This window comes from Phocoena phocoena, chromosome 14 (assembly GCF_963924675.1).
Source record: "Phocoena phocoena chromosome 14, mPhoPho1.1, whole genome shotgun sequence".
Taxonomy (NCBI): domain Eukaryota; kingdom Metazoa; phylum Chordata; class Mammalia; order Artiodactyla; family Phocoenidae; genus Phocoena; species Phocoena phocoena.
In genome coordinates, this window is record NC_089232.1 from 14,570,784 (window position 1) to 14,591,890 (window position 21,107).

Genomic DNA, 21,107 nt, shown 5'->3' on the forward strand with positions numbered 1-21,107 from the left:
TGAGGCTGGAAACTGGGTTGAATTTTTCTAGTCGTGTCAGGCATGATTTATATCCCCTTCCAATAAGCAGCATTCCTCCTTTGCACGTCTGCAAAAATCTCACGCAGGGCTTGGTGTGAAGAAGGGGGCTTGATTCAAGAAAAGGACTAAAATACTCAGAAAAGGTCTTGCAACTGCAATTTTATTTTCTTTTGTGAAAATAAACAACTGGGAGTTTTAAATTGCTCCAAAAAACCCCATAAAAATGAAAAGAAATACACACAGAAGAAGCATGTGAGGTGATGGGGGAGGGAGGAGGGTCTTCAGAGCTTTGGCAGATTGCGCTAGCATGGACCTGGGTGACAGGAGCCAGACCTCGGAGCCAGGTCCTGTCTGCCACTCTGGGGCTGTGAGGGGACATCTCGACTGGTAAGGGGGTGGTACACAGGCTTCTTCACTGAGGAAGTGGCAGGCACCTTGAATCCCTTTAAATGCGGGGAAGAACCACTGCAGAGGACCTGTTCCCCCACCAAAAGCTGGAGACTGGGGCATTAGGGCCACTGAGGGACAAGGGATGCTGGTGGAGACAAACGAGGCCGAGGTTTCTTCTTACATGGTGACAGCCTTACACTGGGCAGAGGACGAAGGTGAAGGCAAGAACCCACGGAGCTGAGCAAAGGAGAAAAATGTGGGCCAGGTAAAAGGGAATGTCCAGGAATGGGATGTAGATGAAGAGGCTGCGGGCTAGAAATGGCAGCAACGGCCAACATGCAGGCTGGGTGGGGGAAGCCGGGACGCGGGGGGTGATGGGAAGCCGGGACGCGGGGGGTGATGGGAAGAGGCAGGAGGGCAGAGAGTCCAGGAGGTAGAGACAGAGGTGCCTTCTGCCCAGGTCCATCCACCGCTGCACATACAGGAAGAATAACACACTACTTTTCAGTTCTTGTTTTTTAAAGATTTTTGTTTTGTTTTGTTTTTTAAAAAAGCCTTAAGATCAGCTACTGGTTACATCTACAAAATGTAAAGTGCTGCTGTTACCAGTCACTTTACAGAACAGTCCAGAGTGGTCAAATATTGACCAATAAAGTTTCCTTTTTTTTTTCTTCTTCTTCTTCTGCATCGTTACTACTCGATGAGTCACGTCACAGCCTGCATAGGTCAGTGGGCAGCTTAGTGGGCAGACTTGGTGACCAAGGAAAGAGGCTGGGCCTGGAGCACGGGGAGGGCCTGGTGGGCATGGAGCGTGGCTGGGAAGGAAGGGGGGGACGTCAGCAGAGCTGTGGGCACGGACCCAAGGGGGAGGGGCCGGGACAGGATGGGGGGCTGGCTGCCCATCTGGCCAGAGGAGGTGGCGGCAGCCTTTGCTGACAGGAAGGTAGCCGAGTGGAGAGCCAGCTGGGCCCGGGTCTCTGGCTTGGTGGTGAGGGAGAGGGGCTGGGCTTGCTCTGAGTGGGTGGCGGCCGGGGCAGCCGGGGAGGCCAAGGCCGTGGAGGGTGTGGCCGGCGAGTCCAGCATGCTGCCGTGGGAGGAGGCAGGACTGTCACAGGGCTTCTCAGGGGGCAGGTACTGGACACATGGCTTCTTGCTTTTGGAGGCCAGAGCACCTAGGGGAAATAAAAAAACCACACAAAAGAGTTAGCAGCTAGGAGCGCGGTGGGAGGCGGAGGTTGCCGAGGAAGCCCAGCTGTACACATCGCCTCCGGAAACAAGAATGCGTACAGGGAGGGAAGTGAGAACCTGAAATGATGGCTATGGCTTTCAAGACACCTAGAGCACAGACAAGGGGCAATGCCCAAATGCCAAAGACTCATTCAGAACCTGCCTGGAAGGAAAATAGCTCAGCCTATCACATCTTCATCTTCCTGCTGAAATCTCATCATTCTGGGGATGGATCTCCACTCAATTTGCTTTAAGATCTTTGGTTTATGGTGCTGTCAGAGATAGTACAGCACCTGCTAAGCAACGTGGTATACAGTGGACTTTGCATCATATACATAGTTAGCTTACGTGTACTCCTATGGAGATGAATACGCAAATTATGCAGATATTAGAAAGGTAGGAAAGGAGATGAAAAGAAAAGCAAGGTGATAAAAAGCACTTTAGGGGACTTCCCTGGCAGTGCAGGGTTCAGGACTTGGCGCTTTCACTGCTGTGGCCCTGGGTTTGATCCCTGGTCAGGGAACTAAGATCCCACAAGCTGGGTGGTGCAGCTCCCCCCCGCACCCCCCCCCCCCCAAAAAAAAGCACTATAGATGGAACTAAACAAGTTCTGCACTTATCCTGGAGTGAGCATGAGATGGGAGGCTTGACTGAAATACTGGTCACAGTGTGAGCATCTCTCTGCTGGGTGGGATTCTGCTGTAGAAAGATCCAGTATATATTTGTGGCACAAAGGGGCACCCCCCAATCCAAGTGAACAATTATTTCTGTTATTCGACCAAACAAACATTGGAAGAAAACCTGATTCTACTGGATTCACTGATAGGTGATATGTCCATCCCTAATGGGCTGCCTTCCTAAGGGAATTTCAAGGATCATTTCAGTGACATTCAGTTTTTACCTTATGCATTGATTTTAGAACCTAACCCTCAAATAAGACACAACTCAACTGAATTGAAAAGAGCCTTCCAAGTGACAAAGTGCTGGACCGTTTAACAAGCAGAGTGACTGGAAAAATCCCTTCACTTCTTTGAGCCTCTTAACAGATCATCTCCAAAAAGGGGATGATAATAACACCCCCGCCCGAGTGTACATAAGGCTGAGGCCTTGAAAATGGCAGCTATCATACGGCATTGTCACCGTGTCCATCAGAGTCCTGGGTACAAAGTACCGGCGGGTGTAGCTGGGATAGGGAAAAAGAAGTAAAGATGCAGGGCCCTCCTGTAGACTCACCGTCTGCCTCCTGGACTTGCTGCTGGGACTGGGTCTGGGACAGCTGCTTTTCTCGCTTCCTCTTCTTTTTCTTACCCTGAAAGATATAGCCAAAGGAAGAGGTAACCAGGGACAGAATAACCGGTTTTTCTGGGGGACTCCCAGCTATGAAGCGGGGAGACAGGATACTTCCTGCACTGGGCACCCAGATCACACTCCCCCCAGGAGCCTCACAAGGTGGCACAGTGAGACTTCCTGGAACACTGCTTCCCTCCCCCACTGGATCCCTTCCCTCCAGCTCCGGTGTCCTGGCTTTCTCAGAAGGCCTCATTCTTTTCCTGCCCTTCAGGCTGATTTTTCCATTTCTCTCCCTAGAACAGTGTAAGGTTCCTGATCTTTTCTGAGGGGTCCCAGGTCTCACTGGAAATCTAATGCAGCTGGGAATTCCCCCCAGCTGTCCAGTGGTTAGGACTCTGTGCTTTCACTGCCGAGGGCGTGGGTTCAATTGGGGGAAAAAACCCAAATAACCCCCAAAAAACTAACGTAGCTATGCAGCCTTTTGGCACAAAAAAAGCAAGTAACAGCATACATACAAAAACCTTCCCAGTTTCAGGGAGTCATCAGAAATGCAGGCAGCGGCTTACACATTGGTCTCTGAGCCCCAGGTTGGGAACCCTTGGCTAGAGACACTGACCACAGAGCTAGCACACAGCTCACACTGCACCCTGAATTATGGAATTAAAGGCTGAGTCCACTTCCAATGGGACAGGCACAAATTTGATTCTGTCCCCAGGATACCAAACCATGGCCTTGTTGCCCTCCTGAGAACTAAAACGTCTTCCTTATTTCTAGAGAAATACAGGCTTCTCCCTGGCCTCCCTGGAAGCTGACTCCGTTGACAGGGTCCTCTGTCAATGGAGTCAGCTTCCTTTGCCCCTCTTCCTCTTGCAGAGGCTGCTCCTGGTGTCTGATGGGCACGTACGTAGTTGTCTCGGGCTGACCAGGTCGGGTAGAGCTGTGAGTGAAGCTGCCGCTCCTTCCGGGCCAGTTCATAGTACTTGGCCTGCTCTTCTCGGGACAAGTTGTGCCACTGCGGGAGAGAGGACCAGCGACGACAGAGCGGTGAGCGTGGGGGACGCTGAGCCACACAGCCTGGAGCACAAGGGCAGGCCTTACCTTTCTCCCCAGGATCTGGTTAATGGCTGCACTTTCCTTCAGGGTGCACTCGGCCACCACCTTGGCCCTCATCTCCTTCATATATAACATGAAGGCATTAAGAGGCTTCTTCACGTGGGGTTTCTTTTCTTCCTCTTTTTTCACTGTGACGGGTGATTTCCTGGGAAGTCATAAGGCTGTAGGTTAGCTGGTATCAGCTGTCATCTCTCTAGGAAGCTAAGGGCTGTCTGCCTCTGGGGAGGGGAGATGCTGTTGCTTGGACGATAATGTAAGTTGCCCGGGGTTGCTTTCAGAGCCTGAGCACCTAGTTCGTAGCCTCTGACAGACCTCCGGCCATATTCCAGGAAAGGACAACTTCCTGACAATGGAACGGAGGGTGGTGGTGAGAGCTGGGATGCGCTGGCCGCAGGGGAGAAAGAGGAGGGGGCAGGGCACTTTAGGCAGAAACGGAGAGAGGAGGTCTCCTCGGCTATGAGGCACCGACTTTGGCTTTCCTGCTGTCTTTATGGCACAGTGGACAAAGCACAGGCCTTGGTGCTGGGTACAGCTCTGCCACCGGTCAGCCATGTGACCTTGAGAATATTCTCCTTTCTGGGGCCTTACCATTTTCGAGTGTATGGGGGACGGGGTGGGAGGGGGAGAAGGAAGCTAAAAGCTCTCTCAGGTTCTCTTTCAGCCTCAAAGTCCTGGTTGTAAAACCTTCCTTAATGTGAGAAGAGATGCACGGTGTCTCTGAGAGGATGGGAACTCCAGGGGTCAAAGGGAACAGTTCCCAAGGGAGAGGGTGTAGTTGAGGAAGCTGTCAGGCTGCTCAGAGACTGGCCACCCCCCATCAGGCTGCCTGTTACTCACGCGATCACGGCCGGGCTCAGGCTGGGGGGCGCCGGTTCCTGCTTGACGATGGGGGAGACGATAGCGGGGTGGGGGATCCCTGAGGTGGGCAGACCAGGATGGGCCGGAGCCACCATGTGAGGGGAGAACCGACTGGAAACCAGGCTATGTACCAGATGGAAACAAAGACAACAGAGGGATTCAGGCAGAATGCTTGTCACCCACAGAGGATGTGGCGGGCCCCCAGTCTTGATGGCGGAGGTGTGTAAACACCTCTGCTGTGGCAGTGTTGGAGCAACGGAAGGCCATGCGCTGACCTCGACAGAACCGGTGTGGGAAACACCCAACAAACCTCCCTTCCCCCACAAGCGTGCAGGTTTCCTATATCTGGTGCTGAAAGCAGGTAGGATGAAAAACACAAAAGAAGATGCAGCGGGTCTGAGGCCAGAGTACACAGGGGGGAAAGAAGGGCTTAGGCTGTGGGTTGCACTTCTTTTGTCACCGGCGGTACCACTGTCAGGTAGATCGGCTACTGAGACAGAAATCCCCTTTGGCTGTTCCCCTCTCCTGACATCATTGCAGGAACAATTAATCTCCCAGCTTCAGAGTGATGTACTCAAAATGCTTCAGTGCCACAAAGCCAAGCCCAGCCCAGCCCGTGAGGGGACGTGCAGGAGGGTTGAGTGTGAGGGCTTTGAAATGCTTCTCTTAGAGAGATGGGGCAAGAGTGGGCTGAGCCTATGGTCTCCATCCCCACCTTATCAGAGAGGCGAGAGGAAAGGTGAGCGCCTGCCTCCTCGCTTACTGCCAAGAGAAAGCTGTGTAACGGTCAGAAATGGCAGGGACGCTGGTAGACAGCCATTCCCTGCACTGCCACTTCCTGCTCACAGCTCCAGTCCCAGGACTCACCTGGACATTGAGGCATTCATGGCGAGCGCAGGGTAGGGGTGCCGGAAGCCGCCGGGAGGAAGGGAGTACATGGGCTGTCCTTGCCTATAAGGGCCAGGTGCAAGGAAATCTGGTCAGCAAATTGGCTAAAATGGGAATGTTCAGGACAGGGAAGGAGAGGCGGTTGGGAAGAAAGGATGATAAGTAAAGGCAGGAAGTAGGAAGGAAGAGTTGGGGGGACACTGCCCTGGGGAGAGCAGGGAGGTCTGAGTCCTGGGCTTTGGTGAGAGGGCTCCACGTGGGGGAGGGGGGGGCGTCTGTATACAGACCACCAGGACCGGCTGGAGGTACAGAAGTTAGAACTCAGCATAAGGAAGGAGGGAGGGTAAGAAAGGCTGTAAGTTTCCTTACTGTGGGACGAGCCAGCCGAGGGGATGGGGGATTTGCCCGACAGCTCCGGGAGACAGTGGGTAATACGGAGACAGCTCAGATGGGTGAGGGGGCCGGGGGATTCCTGCTTCCAAAGAGAGATGTGTCAGACAATTCCTTGGCCCTACATTAACACCTTAAAATAATATCAAACAGGAGGTTCCTTGCCCTATATTCCCAGGTGCCCTGGAGCTTGGAAGGCCCTTTCTTTTATTATCCCTGCCCTCTGTCACCAGTAACTTCCAGCTGCTCATACAGGAGTCGTCCAAGACACAGGCAGGAAATTTTGGACTGAGAGACCCAAGATAGCTCCAGAGTCATCAGCTAGAAAAGCTGCCTCATTCATGGAAAGACAAACTTTGGATCTCTGTTCCACATTTGTCCTCCTTATTATCTGTAACTCATAGTAGCTGTGATTTCTCAAGAGGAGCTCCAAAAATGCTTTGACCCATGGAAACGCTATGGGAATTTTATGAAGACTCTGGCTCCCTCTGGGATGGAGTTTGGGTGAGCAAGTTAAAAACAACAAGTCAACTCAGTCTACTGCTTTATAGCTATACTTATGTCTGGCTAGACTGTTTACTTCCATATGTTCAGTCTGGGGCCTAGGTTTTGGTTTAAGGAGGCACAGCCTGCAGCCGGCTAGACTTCAAAGTCAATGAGAAAGGAGATTTTTTTCCCCCCCTTCCAGGTCATTCCAATCTTAAAGTTTTAAGACATTCTAACGTAGAAGCAGCAGTGGCAGAGCAACACCAAATGCTTGCTGTGGAGCCAGGCCCTGTGCATCATCTCATTTAATCTCCTTTCATCCTCACGATGACCCAGTGATGCAGAAGGGACACGTAAGGCACTGATGAGCGAACTGAAAAGGCTAAACTTAGTGGGCAGGGTTAGAGACAACTGAGAGTTGGAGACATGGTCTGTCCGATTCCAGGGCTGAAATACTCCCCGAAAAGAAAAGCCCGCCCCCACTGGAGCTGTGGAGCTGGTCCAGCCTGAGCGGGCCCTGACTCACCTGTCTTTGGATCGATCTCTGGGGAGAGGTGTGTGGGAGGGGAGCCAGGGGAGAAGTGGTCGTTGCTGTAGGTGATGAGGGGCGTCAACGGGTGCATGTGGTGCGGGTGCTGAACAACAGGAACTTTATTGGACTGAAAGACAGAGAGAAAAAGACTAGGGACAGTTGCCAAGGAGACGGAGAGTACGGGCAGACCTCAGAGCCACTGCAGGTTCCGTTTACTGCTTTATTTGCAGTAAAGCAAATCACACACACTTTTTGGTTTCCCGGTGCATAAATCTATTTTTTTTTTAAAAAAAGAAATTTCTTCTTTTTTTGGCTGTGCTGCACTGCATGTGGGATCTCAGTTCCCTGACCAGGGATGGAATCCGCACCCCTACAGTGGAAAAGCAGAGTCTTAACCACTGGACCGGCAGGGAAGTCCCTCCCAGTGCGAATAAAAGTTATGTTTACACCGTACTGTAGTCTGTTAAGTGTGCAATGGCATTATGTCTAAAAAAAATATGCACATACCCTAACTGAAAATACTTCGTCAAAAGGTGCTATCATCTGAGCCTTCAGTGAGTTGTAATCTTTTTGCAATAGTGACATCAAAGATCAGTGATCACAGGTCAGCCTAACAATTGTAATGAATACACTTGAAATATGGCGAGAATTACTGAAATGTGACCCAGAGACACAAAGTGAGCAAAGGCTGTTGGAAAAATGATGCTGACAGACTTGATGGATGCAAGATTGCTAGAAACCTTCAATTCATAAAAGATGTAATATCTGCGAAGCACAGTAAAGTACAATAAAACAAGATATGCCTGTAAAACCTATTGTTGTGTACTTGGTTGAATAGATACCAGGTGTTTTCCATGCAACATGCCATTCAGCCCTCGAAGGGTACTTGAGAGAAAGCAGCGGTCTATACAGCAGAGAAAGAACCAACAGAATTAGAGAAGGGATTACATCCACCCTCCTACGTACCCTCTTCACAACAGCCCAGCGTTACTCAATTCATGTGTACTGCGTGGTGCTAAATGCTACAGGCTGCTGAATTATGAACCGTGCTCTATGTAATCTCAGTGACTTTAGAACACACGCTTTCCTTTTCAGTTTTTTTCTTTTTTCTTCTTTTTGGCTGCATTGTGCAGCATGAGGGATCTTAGTTCCCCGACCAGGGATCAAACCCATGACCCCGGCAACAGAAGCGCAGAGTCTTAACCACTGGACCGCCAGGGAAGTCCCTCAACATACGCTTTCCAAATGAACTTCCTAGAAAGGGTAGCTCATAGGTTCACATCTGAGACTGGTAACAGAGCAGTGAGGGAACTGTCACCATCAGACCTCATATAACCAGTTGTCATGTACAGGGTTTACAGATACCACCAAGAGCACTTAAAACAGTTCTCCCTGGAGAGTCTCAAACACTCTACTGACCTAATTATCACATTTCATTTACAATACCAGAGAGTGTAAGGAGTGCATTTTGCATGACTGTTAAGAAAGCAAACACACTGGCATGTCACCAACACATCCTGCTTCAGAAACGTTAAAAAACGGAAAAACCTGCGTGTCCTGGAATTACTAAACTGAATTAATTTTTAATTGTCTTGACATAATCTGACTTAACAATAAAGATTTTTATTATAAAAATGGCTATCGTCCTTATTATAACCTAGCAAAAAAGCTATGATTATCTTCATTTGAGGAATGAGGAAACTGAGTGGGGAAAGATTAAGTAACTTAGCCTGAGCCACAGGGCCAGTAAGTGGTAGAACTGGATTCCTATCAGCCCTTTACGGTTCTAACAAACCACGGTGTCTTCTCTTGCACTTCCTGGCACCTCAACAGCCTAATCAAAACATCTGTCAGAGAAAGGACTGACACACATTTTTTCGGATAATAAGGTAAATGAGTTACAAGTGGAGAAGAGATTTATTAAAAAAGAGATTCGTAAACAGGATGATGATTTGGTGGCATCTCACGGGCCAGATTTCCAAACTTCTGTCTTCCCAGTTGAATGTTTCGTTTCATAGGTTCCTGAGCCCTTCAGCCTTTCACTCAGTGCCCCTTGGGTGCTCATCATGCAAGCAACTATATGTACATCTCCTAGGCGCTCGTGTGCTGACAGTAATCTTGCTCCATTTTCAGTAGGCTAAGCAGAGATGAGAGGCAGAGTCCTGGAGCAAGGCCTAGAACCCAGGGGCCCAGCTCTCAGACTCACAGAAGTGAGACCAAGAATGCAGATGGTTCATAACCAAAACCACTAGGTGGCGCTGGCACACGGCTGGACCCTGCTGGTACCTCACCTTGAACAGCTTCCTATCACCACCCTTAGTGGGCTCATTTGACATTGCACAGTAAATTCTAAAATTCTTTTCTTCTTACTGTTTTCACCTGTTCCTTCACTGGCTTTTGAAGAGGTCTCCACGTACATGAACATACCGCACAAAGAAGAGTACAAAAAAATTATTTTAAGGTCAGATTTCTAGGATCCTGATGCAACTCAATGATGCACTGAGGTTTCCCCGGAAACAGCTTTGTCTAAAGGGTGATTTTTAGTATCATAAAAGGAATAGAATTATTACTAAAGTGACAGTAAATGATAAAAAGAATGACACAAAATGATTACAATTTTTAAAAAACACATAAATTCTATGATTAAAAAAAAAGACTAGAGGCAGTTCCCTGGTGGTCCAGTGGTTAGGACTCGGTGCTTCACTACCATGGGCTGGGGTTCAATCCCTGGTTGGGGAACTAAGATCTCATCCCACCAGCAGTGCAGTGCAGTGGAAGAAAAAACAAACAAAAAGACTAGAAGCACACCAAAACATAAACAGTAAGTATATTTGAGTGGTGGGACTACAGGTGGTTTTGTTTTTCTTATTTCCCTTTCTGTATTTTCCAATTTAATTATTACCTACTTAAAACTATACTTACGATGAACATAAATCTCCTAAGAAAGAAATACAAACTATATTATAAAACATTTAGAAAACACAATCACACACACACACACAAAAGCCAAAAAAACTCCAGAATCACACTAGCCTAACCCAGTCACTATTATCATTTTGGCATATCTCCATTCATTTAGACTTCTTGTACATCTGTTTTTCATTTATAGCTCTCTTTTGTTAAATGTAAAATTTCAGCTTTATTGAGGTATAACTGACAAATAAGATTGTTATATATTTAATGTGTACTATGTGATGATTGGATATATGTACACAGAGCCATCTTAAAATACTTAAGAGTATTACGAATCCTGACTGGCCATGTGCTCTTGAGTTTGGCTTCATCAGAAACTGACAAACAGGACTAAAGGTCTGGAAGGCTCGGGTTCAAGATGGTGGAGTAGAAGGACATGTGCTCACTCCCTCTTGCGAGAGCACCGGAATCACAACTAACTGATGAACAATCATTGACAGGAAGACATTGGAACTCACCAAAAAAGACACCCCACATCCAAAGAAAAAGGAGAAGCCACAATGGGACGGTAGGAGGAGCGCAATCACAATAAAATCAAATCCCATGACTGCTGGGTGGGTGACTCACAGACTGGAGAACACTTATACCACGGAAGTCCACCCACTGGAGTGAAGGTTCTGAGCCCCACGCCAGGCTTCCCAACCTGGGGGTCAGCAACGGAAGGAGGAATTTCCAGAGAATCAGACTTTGAAGGCTAGAGGGATTGACTGCAGGACTTCGATAGGACTGGGGGAAACACAGACTCCACTCTTGGAGGGCACACACAAAGTAGTGTGTGCATCGGGACCCGGGGAAGGAGCAGTGACCCCACAGGAGACTGAACCAGACCTACCTGCTAGTGTTGGAGGGTCTCCTGCAGAGGCGGGGGATGGCTGTGGCTCACCGTGGGGACCAGGACACTGGCAGCAGAAGTTCTAGGAAGTACTCCTTCACATAAGCCCTCCTGGAGTCTGCCATTAGCCTCACCAAAGAGCCTGTAGGCTCCAGTGCTGGGTCGCCTCAGGTCAAACAACCAACAGGGAGGAAACTCAGCCCCACCCATCAGCAGACAAGCAGATTAAAGTTTCACTGAGCTCTGCCCACCAGAGCAACACCCAGCTCTACCCACCACCAGTCCCTCCCATCAGGAAACATGTACAGCCCTCTTCGATAGCCTCATCCACCAGAGGGCAGACAGCAGATGCAAGAAGAACTACAATCCTGCAGCCTGTGGAAGAAAAACCACATTCACAGAAAGACTGACAAGATGAAATGGCAGAGGGCTATGTGCCAGATGAAGGAAAAGATAAAACGCACAAAAACAACTAAATGAAGTGGAGATAGGCAACCTTCCAGAAAAAGAATTCAGAATAATGATAGTGAAGATGATCCAGGACCTCAGAAAAAGAATGGAGGCAAAGATAGAGAAGATGCAAGAAATGTTTAACAAAGACCTAGAAGAATTAAAGAACAAACAAACAGAGATGAACAATATAATAAATGAAGTGAAAAATACACTAGAAGGAATCAATAGCAGAAAACTGAGGCCGAAGAATGGATAAGTGACCCGGAAGACAGAATGGTGGAATTCACTGCCACAGAACAGAATAAAGAAAAAAGAATGAAAAGAAATGAAAACAGCCTAAGAGACCTCTGGGACAACATTAAACGCAACAACATTTGCATTATAGGGGTCCCAGAAGGAGAAGAGAGAAAGGACCAGAGAAAATGTTTGAAGAGATTATAGTTGAAAACTTCCCTAACATGGGAAAGGAAATAGCCACCCAAGTCCAGGAAGCGCAGAGAATCCCATACAGGATAAACCCAAGGAGAAACATGCTGAGACACATAGTAATCAAATTGGCAAAAATTAAGGACAAAGAAAAATTATTGAAAGCAGCAAGGGAAAAATGACAAATAACATACAAGGGAACTCCCATAAGGTTAACAGCTGATTTCTCAGCAGAAACTCTACAGGCCAGAAGGGAGTGGCATGATATACTTAAAGTGATGAGAGGGAAGAATCTACAACCAAGATTACTCTACCCGGCAAGGATCTCATTCAGATTTGATGGAGAAATCAAAAGCTTTACAGACAAGCAAAAGCTAAGAGAATTCAGCACCACCAAACTAGCTCTACAATAAATGCTGAAGGGGCTTCCCTGGTGGCGCAGTGGTTGAGAGTCCGCCTGCCGATGCAGGGGACGTGGGTTCGTGCCCCGGTCCGGGAAGATCCCACATGCCGCGGAGCGGCTGGGCCCGTGAGCCATGGCCACTGAGCCTGCGCATCCGGAGCCTGTGCTCCACAGTGGGAGAGGCCACAACAGTGAGAGAGTCCCGCATACCGCAAAAAAGAAAAAAATGCTAAAGGAACTTCTCTAAGTGGGAAACACAAGAGAAGAAAAGGACCTACGAAAACAAACCCCAAACAATTAAGAAAATGGTAACAGGAACATACATATGGATAATTACCTTAAATGTGAATGGATTAAATGTTCCAACCAAAAGACACAGGCTGGCTGAATGGATACTAAAACAAGACCCATATATAAGCTGTCTACAAGAAACCCACTTCAGACCTAGGGACACATACAGACTGAAAGTGAGGGGATGGAAAAAGATACCCCAAGCGAATGGAAATCAAAAGAAAGCTGGAGTAGCAATACTCATAGCAGATAAAATAGACTTTAAAATAATGTGACAAGAGACAAGGAAGGACACTACATAATGATCAAGGGATCAATCCAAGAAGAAGATATAACAATTATAAATATATATGCACCCAACATAGGAGCACCTCAATACATAAGGCAACTGCTAACAGCTCTAAAAGAGGAAATCGACAGAAACACAATAACATTGGGGCACTTTAACACCTCACTTACACCAGTGGACAGATCATCCAAGCAGAAAATTACCAGATAGATTTAATTGATATTTATAGGACATTCCATCCCCAAACAGCAGATTACACTTTCTTCTCAAGTGTGCACGGAACATTCTCCAGGATAGATCACATCTTGGGTCACAAATCAAGCCTCAGTAAATTTAAGAAAACTGAAATCATATCAAGCATCTTTTATGACCACAATGCTATGAGATCAGAAATCAATTATAGGGAAAAAAATGCAAAAAACACCAATACATGGAGGCTAAACATATGTTACTAAATAACCAAGAAATCACTGAAGAAATCAAAGAGGAACTCAAAAAATACCTAGAGACAAATGACAATGAAAACACGACGATCCAAAACCTATGGCATGCAGCAAAAGCAGTTCTAAGAGGGAAGTTTATAGCAATACAAGCCTACTCAAGAAACAAGAAGAAAAAAAAAAAAAAAAAAGAAGAAAAACCTCAAATAAACAATCTAACCTTACACCTAAAGGAACTAGAGAAAGAAGAACAGACAAAACCCAAAGTTAGCAGAAGGAAAGAAATCATAAAGATCAGAGGAGAAATAAATGAAATAGAAACAAAGAAAACAATAGCAAAGATCAATAAAACTAAAAGCTGGTTCTTCAAGAAGATAAACAAGACTGACAAACCATTAACCAGACTCATCAAGAAAAAGAGGGAGAGGACTCAAATCAATAAATTAGAAATGAAAAAAGAGAAGTTACAGACACCGCAGAAATACAAAGCATCATAAGACACTACTACAAGCAACTCTATGCCAATAAAATGGACAACCTGGAAGAAATGGACCAATTCTTAGAAAGGTATAACCTTCCAAGACTGAACAAGGAAGAAATAGAAAATATGAACAGACCACTCACAAGTAATGAAATTGAAATTGTGATTAAAAATCTTCCAACAAACAAAAGTCCAGGACCAGATGGCTTCACAGGTGAATTCTATCAAACATTTAGAGAAGAGCTAACACCCCTCTTTCTCAAACTCTTCAAAAAATTGCAGAGGAAGGAACACTCCCAAACTCACTCTATGAGGCCACCATCACCCTGATACCAAAACCAGACAAAGATACTATAAAAAAAGAAAATTACAGACCAATATCACTGTTGAATATAGATGCAAAAATCCTCAACAAAATACTAGCAAACAGAATCCAACAACACATTAAAAGGATCATACACCATGATCAAGTGGGATTTATCCCAGGGATGCAAGGATTCTTCAATATACGCAAATCAATCATGTGATACACCATATTAATAAATTGAAGAAGAAAAACCATATGATCATCTCAATAGACGCAGAAAAAGCTTTTGACAAAATTCAACACCCATTTATGATAAAAAACTCTCCAGAAAGTGGGCACAGAGGGAACCTACCTCACCATAATAAAGGCCATATATGACAAACCTACAGCAAACATCATTCTCACTGGTGAAAAACTGAAAGCATTTCCTCTAAGATCACGAACAAGAAAAGGATGTCCAGTCTTACCACTATTATTCAACATAGTTTTGGAAGTCCTAGCCATGGCAATCAGAGAAGAAAAAGAAATAAAAGGAATACAAATTGGAAAAGAAGGAGTAAAACTGTCACTGTTTGCAGATGACATGACACTACACGTACAGAATCCTGAAGATACCACCAGAAAACTACTAGAGCTAATCAATGAATTTGGTAAAGTTGCAGGATACAAAATGAATGCACAGAAATCTCTTGCATTCCTGTACACTAATGATGAAAAATCTGAAAGAGAAATTAAAGAAACACTCCCATTCACCACTGCAACAAAAAGAATAAAATACCTAGGAATAAACCTACCTAGGGAGACAAAAGATCTGTATGCAGAAAACCATGAGACACTGATGAAAAAAATTAAAGATGATACAAACAGATGGAAAGATGTACCATGTTCTTGCATTGGAAGAATCAATATTGTGAAAATGACTATACTACCCAAAGCAATCTACAGATTCAATGCAATCCCTATCAAATTACCAATGGCATTTTTTACAGAACTAGAACAAAAAAATCTTAAAATTTGTATGGTGGCACAAAAGACCCCGAATAGCCAAAGCAGTCTTGAGGGAAAAAAATGGAGCTGGAGGAATCAGACTCCCTGACTTCAGACTACACTACAAAGCTATAGTAATCAAGACAATATGGTACTGGCACAAGAACAGAAATATAGATCAACGGAACAGGATAGAAAGCCCAGAGATAAACCCACGCACCTATGGTCAACTAATCTATGACAAAGGAGGCAAGGATACACAATGGAGAAAAGACAGCCTCTTCAATAAGTGGTGCTGGGGAAACTAGACAGCTACAGGTAAAAGAATGAAATTAGAACACTCTCTAACACCATACACAAAAAGAAACTCAAAATGGATTAGAGACCTAAATGTAAGACCTGACACTATAAAACTCTTAGAGGAAAACATAGGAAGAACACTCTACGACATATATCACAGCAAGATCTTTTTTGATCCACCTCCTAGAGTAATGGAAATAAAAACAAAGACAAATAAATGGGACCTAATGAAACTTAAAAGCTTTTGCAAAGCAAACTACAAACAAGACGAAAAGACAACCTTCAGAATGGGAGAAAATATTTGCAAACGAATCAATGGACAAAGGATTAATCTCCAAAATATATAAACAGCTCACACAGCTCAATATTAAAAAAACAAACAACCCAATCCAAAAATGGGCAAAAGACCCAAATAGATATTTCTGCAAAGAAGACATAGGGATGGCTAAGAAGCACATGAAAAGCTGCTCAAGATCACTAATTATTAGAGAAATGCAAATCAAAACTGCAGTGAGGTATCACCTCACACCAGTTAGAATGGGCATCATCAGAAAATCTACACAAAACAAATGCTGGACAGGGTGTGGAGAAAAGGGAACCTTCTTGCACTATTGGTGGGAATGTAAATTGATACAACCACTATGGAGAACAGTATAGGTTCCTTAAAAAACTAAAAATAGGATTACCATATGATCCAGCAATCCCACTACTGGGCATATACCCAGAGAAAACCATAATTCAAAAAGACACATGCACCCCAATGTTCATTACAGCACTATTTACAAGAGCCAGGTCATGGAAGCAAACTCTATGCCCACTGACAGACGAATGGATAAAGAAGATGTGGTACATATATAAAATGGAATATTATTCAGCCATAAAAAGGAACAAAATTGGGTCATTTGTAGAGACGTGGATGGACCTAGTGACTGTCATACAGAGTGATGTAAGTCAGAAATAGAAAAACAAATATCGTATATTAATGCATATATGTGGAACCTAGAAATATGGTACAGATGAACTGGTTTGCAGGGCAGAAATTGAGACACAGATGTAGAGAACAAATGTATGGACACCAACGGGGGAAAGCGGCAGTGGGTGGGGGTGGTGGTGTGATGAATTGGGAGATTGGGATTGACATGTATACACTGATGTGTATAAGAACCTGCTGTATAAAAAAATAAAATAAAATTCAAAAAAATAATAAAAGAAAAAACAAGGGAAGGGGTGTTGGGAAGATAGATGAAATAAACAGCAAAATACTGACGGTTGTTAAGGCTAGGAGATGGGCACATGGGATTTCTTTGTACTGTCTGGTTTTGTATATGGTTGGACAATTTTGCAATAAAATTTTTAGAAAGAAAAAAACAAAGAAACTGGCAAACAGCACCGAATGGGTGGAGAGTTAAGTACAAAGCAGAAATATGTGAGTTATATCTAAAATGCAGGTCTCCTCACTTTAACACTCCGTGAGTTATTAGTATTGGTTCCCATTAGGTGGCGTCATTTTCCAAAAAATGGACTGGAAGGTGGTGGGGTTCTCAGAAAGAAAAAGGAAGGTAGACTTTTCCTTGGTCAGCCTGGGAAGATGAGGCCTCTGGGACTGATTAGCAAAAATCACTCCCTTCAGGGCTGACTCAGGCAAAGCTCTCCTAGGAGGCTACCCTCCCAAGAAAAGTTCCCGCTCTTTTTGCTCCTTCGCTGTCCCCAGGGGCAGGATGTCCACAGCATAAACACAGGCCAAGGGCAGGAATGTTGAGAACCAACACACACCTCTCTGTGGACAGCTTGCTCTGCAGTGCAAAGAGCACGCCCAACCCAGAGTACAGGTGTTCCCTGGGCAAGGTAGCCGAGTCCAGTTTTAACCAAAGAAGAGCATCTCAGAGCCACCTTGGACCTGAATCCTTCCAGCCCATCACGTAGACCCACCCCTTTCCCAGCTCAAGTGTTTCTTGTCTGTTTTGGTCTGTTTCTAGGGTTGGTCCAAGCCAAAGTTCTCCCTGAAACTCCTGGTCCTGAGGAAGCAATTCATCCTCTCTTCTACGGTTCATGACTTTCTTCCAAGTTCTAAGTAAAGCCCATGCACCACCACAGATGGACCAGCCACCTCTCCACAAACCATCCTTCCATGAGGCCCTGCCACTCTCCACTGCCTGCTTCTCTCAGTAACTGGCTTGAGGCCTTCACAAAGCCTCTTGCCCCGAGTGTTAATTCACTACCTCCTTTTCTTCCTGATCTGAATTTCAGCGATAAGAAGGATAACGTTTTTTAGATCAGGCAAAGAGGAGCCTTAATTCTGTGGTATCACCTACAAAGCAGACACAGACCACCGAACAGGCTGCCCAGAAAAGAGCCTCAGAGGTGCACCGGGTTGCTAACTGTACCTGACTTTATATGTTTAAGAAATATGCTCAGGGTTTCCCTGGTGGCGCAGTGGTTGAGAATCCACCTGCCAATGCAGGGGACACGGGTTCGAGCCCTGGTCTGGGAATATCCCACATGCCGCGGAGCAACCGGGCCCGTGAGCCACAACTACTGAGCCTGCGCATCTGGAGCCTGTGCTCTGCAACAAGAGAGGACGCGACAGTGAGAGGGCCCGCGCACCGCGACGAAGCGGGGCCCCCACTTGCCGCAACTAGAGAAAGCCCTTGCACAAATGAAGACCCAACACAGCAAAAATAAATAAATAAATAAATTAAAAAAAAAAAAAGCTCTATCCACAATCAATCGTCTGTTTAGTGGTTGAGAAAACCGTCTCTTTTAGTGGGCCAGAACTGTTTTTTCAAGAGATTATGTGCTCAAATGCAGGACTTGGGGGAAAAAGGAAACTGGTTTGTTCCTAAAATACTAGTCCAGTCACAGCGGTGGATTTATAATATAAGCAGGGGCAAACAGGAACTTAATTAAAGTTGAGGGAAAAAACTCCTAATTCTCTCTGTGTGCACACACACACCACTCTCTAACAAATACTACTTTAAAGGCGAAATGTAAGCTCTTTGCCAATTCTGTCATCGTATCCTATTAAAGAAAGGAAATTTGAACATGTCTCCTATACAGAATTTTCGAGAGAAATGGAAATTCACACTTTTATTTATTGGGTAAATGTTTGTGGAGACTGTCTACACAGCAAGGACCGAGTTGGGCAGTCAAAGGGCTGGAGGCCAACAAGCAGAGGTGGAAAGAACCTGGGTCTCTGACGACATGGCTGGATTGCTGATCTAATTGGCCCTGCAGAAAATACGGATCACAGGCATTTATGCTGCATCAAATATGTGCCAGGCACAGTTCTAGGTCTCGTGAACGCACTAGAGCATCTTGTCTTTTTAGACAAAAATACCTATCCTTGCATTAGGTACATTCTAATTGGACAGACAGACAATAAGCCAAATAAATAACTAAAATATTAGATAGTGATAAATGTTAAGGAGAAAAATCAAGTCAGGGACGGCAGATAAGAAGCGAGGCAGGCGTGGTTATAAGTTACACACGCTGACCAGGGAAGGCCTCAATGAGAAAATGACTTTTGAATGAATACATGAAGGCAGTGGAGTGAGGTGTGTGGGCATGAGAGGGAAGGGTGTTTTGGCAGAAGGCACCCAGCGCATTGGCTCCGAGGTGGGCAGGGTGCTCCACGTGTTTGAGGAACCCCCGGGAAGCCAGTGGACTGGAGCGCAGAGAAGAAAATGATGGGATGAGAGTCTATATTAACGTACTAACAAATATTCTCTGAGCTCCTCACAGGTGGCAAGCAGTAAGCTGAAGGCTCTGAAAGATGTGAAGATAAACCAGGGTCTCTGTAGGGCAGCAGCAGAGAGAAAACGCTGCAAGGAATTAGAAGGTGCTTTAGGTCCTTCTTGGAAGCAGTGGTACATTTCTGAGGTCTTTGCAAATTGGACTGGGCACAAAATTCTTGGTATAAATCTTTCCTTATCAAGACTCTCCCTTTTCTACTGTTTGCTGGCATTAAAGGCAGCAAAAGAGAATCCAGAGTTTACCTTTATTTTTGTTCCTTTGACACTGGCCTTTTCCTTCCTGCATAGCTGCTTGTAGGAAGAAAAAAACAAATTAAACCCTTACGGTTCAGACTGTTGCCAGGACGTGTCTAGGTAAATGTCAATTTTCATTTACTTTGTAGAATTCAGGTGAGTGCTTTCAAGCTATACGCTTGAGGTTTTTTATTTATTTACTTGTTTTTTATTTTTTGGACATGCCGTGCAGCATGTGGGATCTTAGTTCCCCGACCAGGGATGGAACCCATGGCCCCTGCAGTGGAAGCACGGAGTCTTAACCACTGGACTGCCAGGGAAGTCCCTAGTTGTTGTTTTTTTTTTTTTTTTCCGGTATGCGGGCCTCTCACTGTTGTGGCCTCTCCCGTTGCGGAGCACAGGCTCCGGATGCGCAGGCTCAGCCGTCATGGCTCACGGGCCCAGCCGCTCCGCGGCATGTGGGATCTTCCTGGACCGGGGCACGAACCCGTGTCCCCTGCATCGGCAGGCGGACTCTCGACCGCTGCGCCACCAGGGAAGCCCCCTAGTTTTTGTTTTTAAAGCCCAGTTTCACTTTCTTATTGCCCACTGCCGTTTTTATTGGTTGTGTGGTCTCTTCTTCAGGAACACTATTTGTAGACTGGTTTTTAGCTTCTGTCCTCTATCACCATCTTTTTCATCTGTGTCATCAGTGCACAGACCTGACTTGCCACGATGTCCATTCTGCTCTTCACTAAGAGTAATGAGCTGGGAGACACAGGTAAGGTTTCCCAAAAGCTAAATCTCAGTAGCAGAAACTAATAAAGGAATGATGGAGGTCGATAATCTTCAATGCCTGCCATGAATCGTGGGTGCAAGTTTGATGAGAAACAGGGCATTTATGTAACTTCAAAGCCTCTCCCTACAGAGCGCTTATTAATTACAAAGGGAAAGAATAACCTCACAGAGGAAACACATGTCAGACACCACCTTAATCAAATGATCAAAGCCAGCATCACCGACTTTGGGACAAATGGACAATAAATAAATAAGAACAAATGGACATCGGACTCCCAAGGTGATGCACGGAGAGGCGCACATCAGTGCGGTGGTGTTCTTGCCAAAAAAGCGCAACCCGAATCTAACCATGAGGAAACCTCAGACAAACCCAAATGGAGGGACATTCTACAAAATAGCTGGTCTGTACTTCTCCAAAGATGTCAAGGTCAGGAAAGAGAAAGGCTAAGGAACTCTGTGAGATCAAAGGAGACTAAAGGACTGGCAATGAAATGTAACCTGTGATCCTGGGTTGAACTGTGGACCAAGAAACACATACAGCTTAACAGACACTACTGGGACATTTACTGAAATTTGAATATATATTGTGGGTTAGGTAATATGAAATGTTAATTTCTTGATTTTGAAAACTGTACTGTGGTCATTGTAAGATACTGTCTTTCTTCTTAAGAAATACATCTGAAGTATTTAGGGGTAAAGGGACACAATGTTTCCAACTTACTGGCAAATTGTTAAGAAAAACTCATATATACTGCATGTGTCTGTGTGTGTGAGAGAGAGAGAGAGAGAGAGAGAGAGAGAGAGAGGGAGAGAGAGAGAGGGAGGGAGTGCAGGGTGGGCAAGGGATGGGGCAAAATCTCTGGATCTAGATAAAAAGTATATGGGAGTTCGTTGTATTATTCTTGCAATTTTTCTGAAAGTTTAAACTTATATCCAAATAAAAAGCGAATACTGTGTAGTAGGAATT

The 21,107-nt window shown here is 45.5% G+C and overlaps 1 protein-coding gene across 1 annotated transcript in view; it reads right to left on the reverse strand.

The window, feature by feature from the left end:
- Window positions 1-926: 926 nt before the first annotated feature.
- TCF7L1 (transcription factor 7 like 1) overlaps window positions 927-21,107 on the reverse strand; it is a 160,691-nt gene continuing 140,510 nt past the window's right edge. Inside the window, exons 5-12 of the mRNA XM_065891248.1 lie at window positions 7,190-7,322; window positions 6,157-6,259; window positions 5,767-5,850; window positions 4,879-5,022; window positions 4,027-4,186; window positions 3,833-3,940; window positions 2,872-2,947; window positions 927-1,583 (exon numbers count right to left, since the gene is read on the reverse strand). Of these exons, the coding sequence (XP_065747320.1) occupies window positions 1,150-1,583; window positions 2,872-2,947; window positions 3,833-3,940; window positions 4,027-4,186; window positions 4,879-5,022; window positions 5,767-5,850; window positions 6,157-6,259; window positions 7,190-7,322 (1,242 nt within the window). The 3' untranslated portion in view covers window positions 927-1,149. The remainder of the gene's footprint in view (window positions 1,584-2,871; window positions 2,948-3,832; window positions 3,941-4,026; window positions 4,187-4,878; window positions 5,023-5,766; window positions 5,851-6,156; window positions 6,260-7,189; window positions 7,323-21,107) is intronic.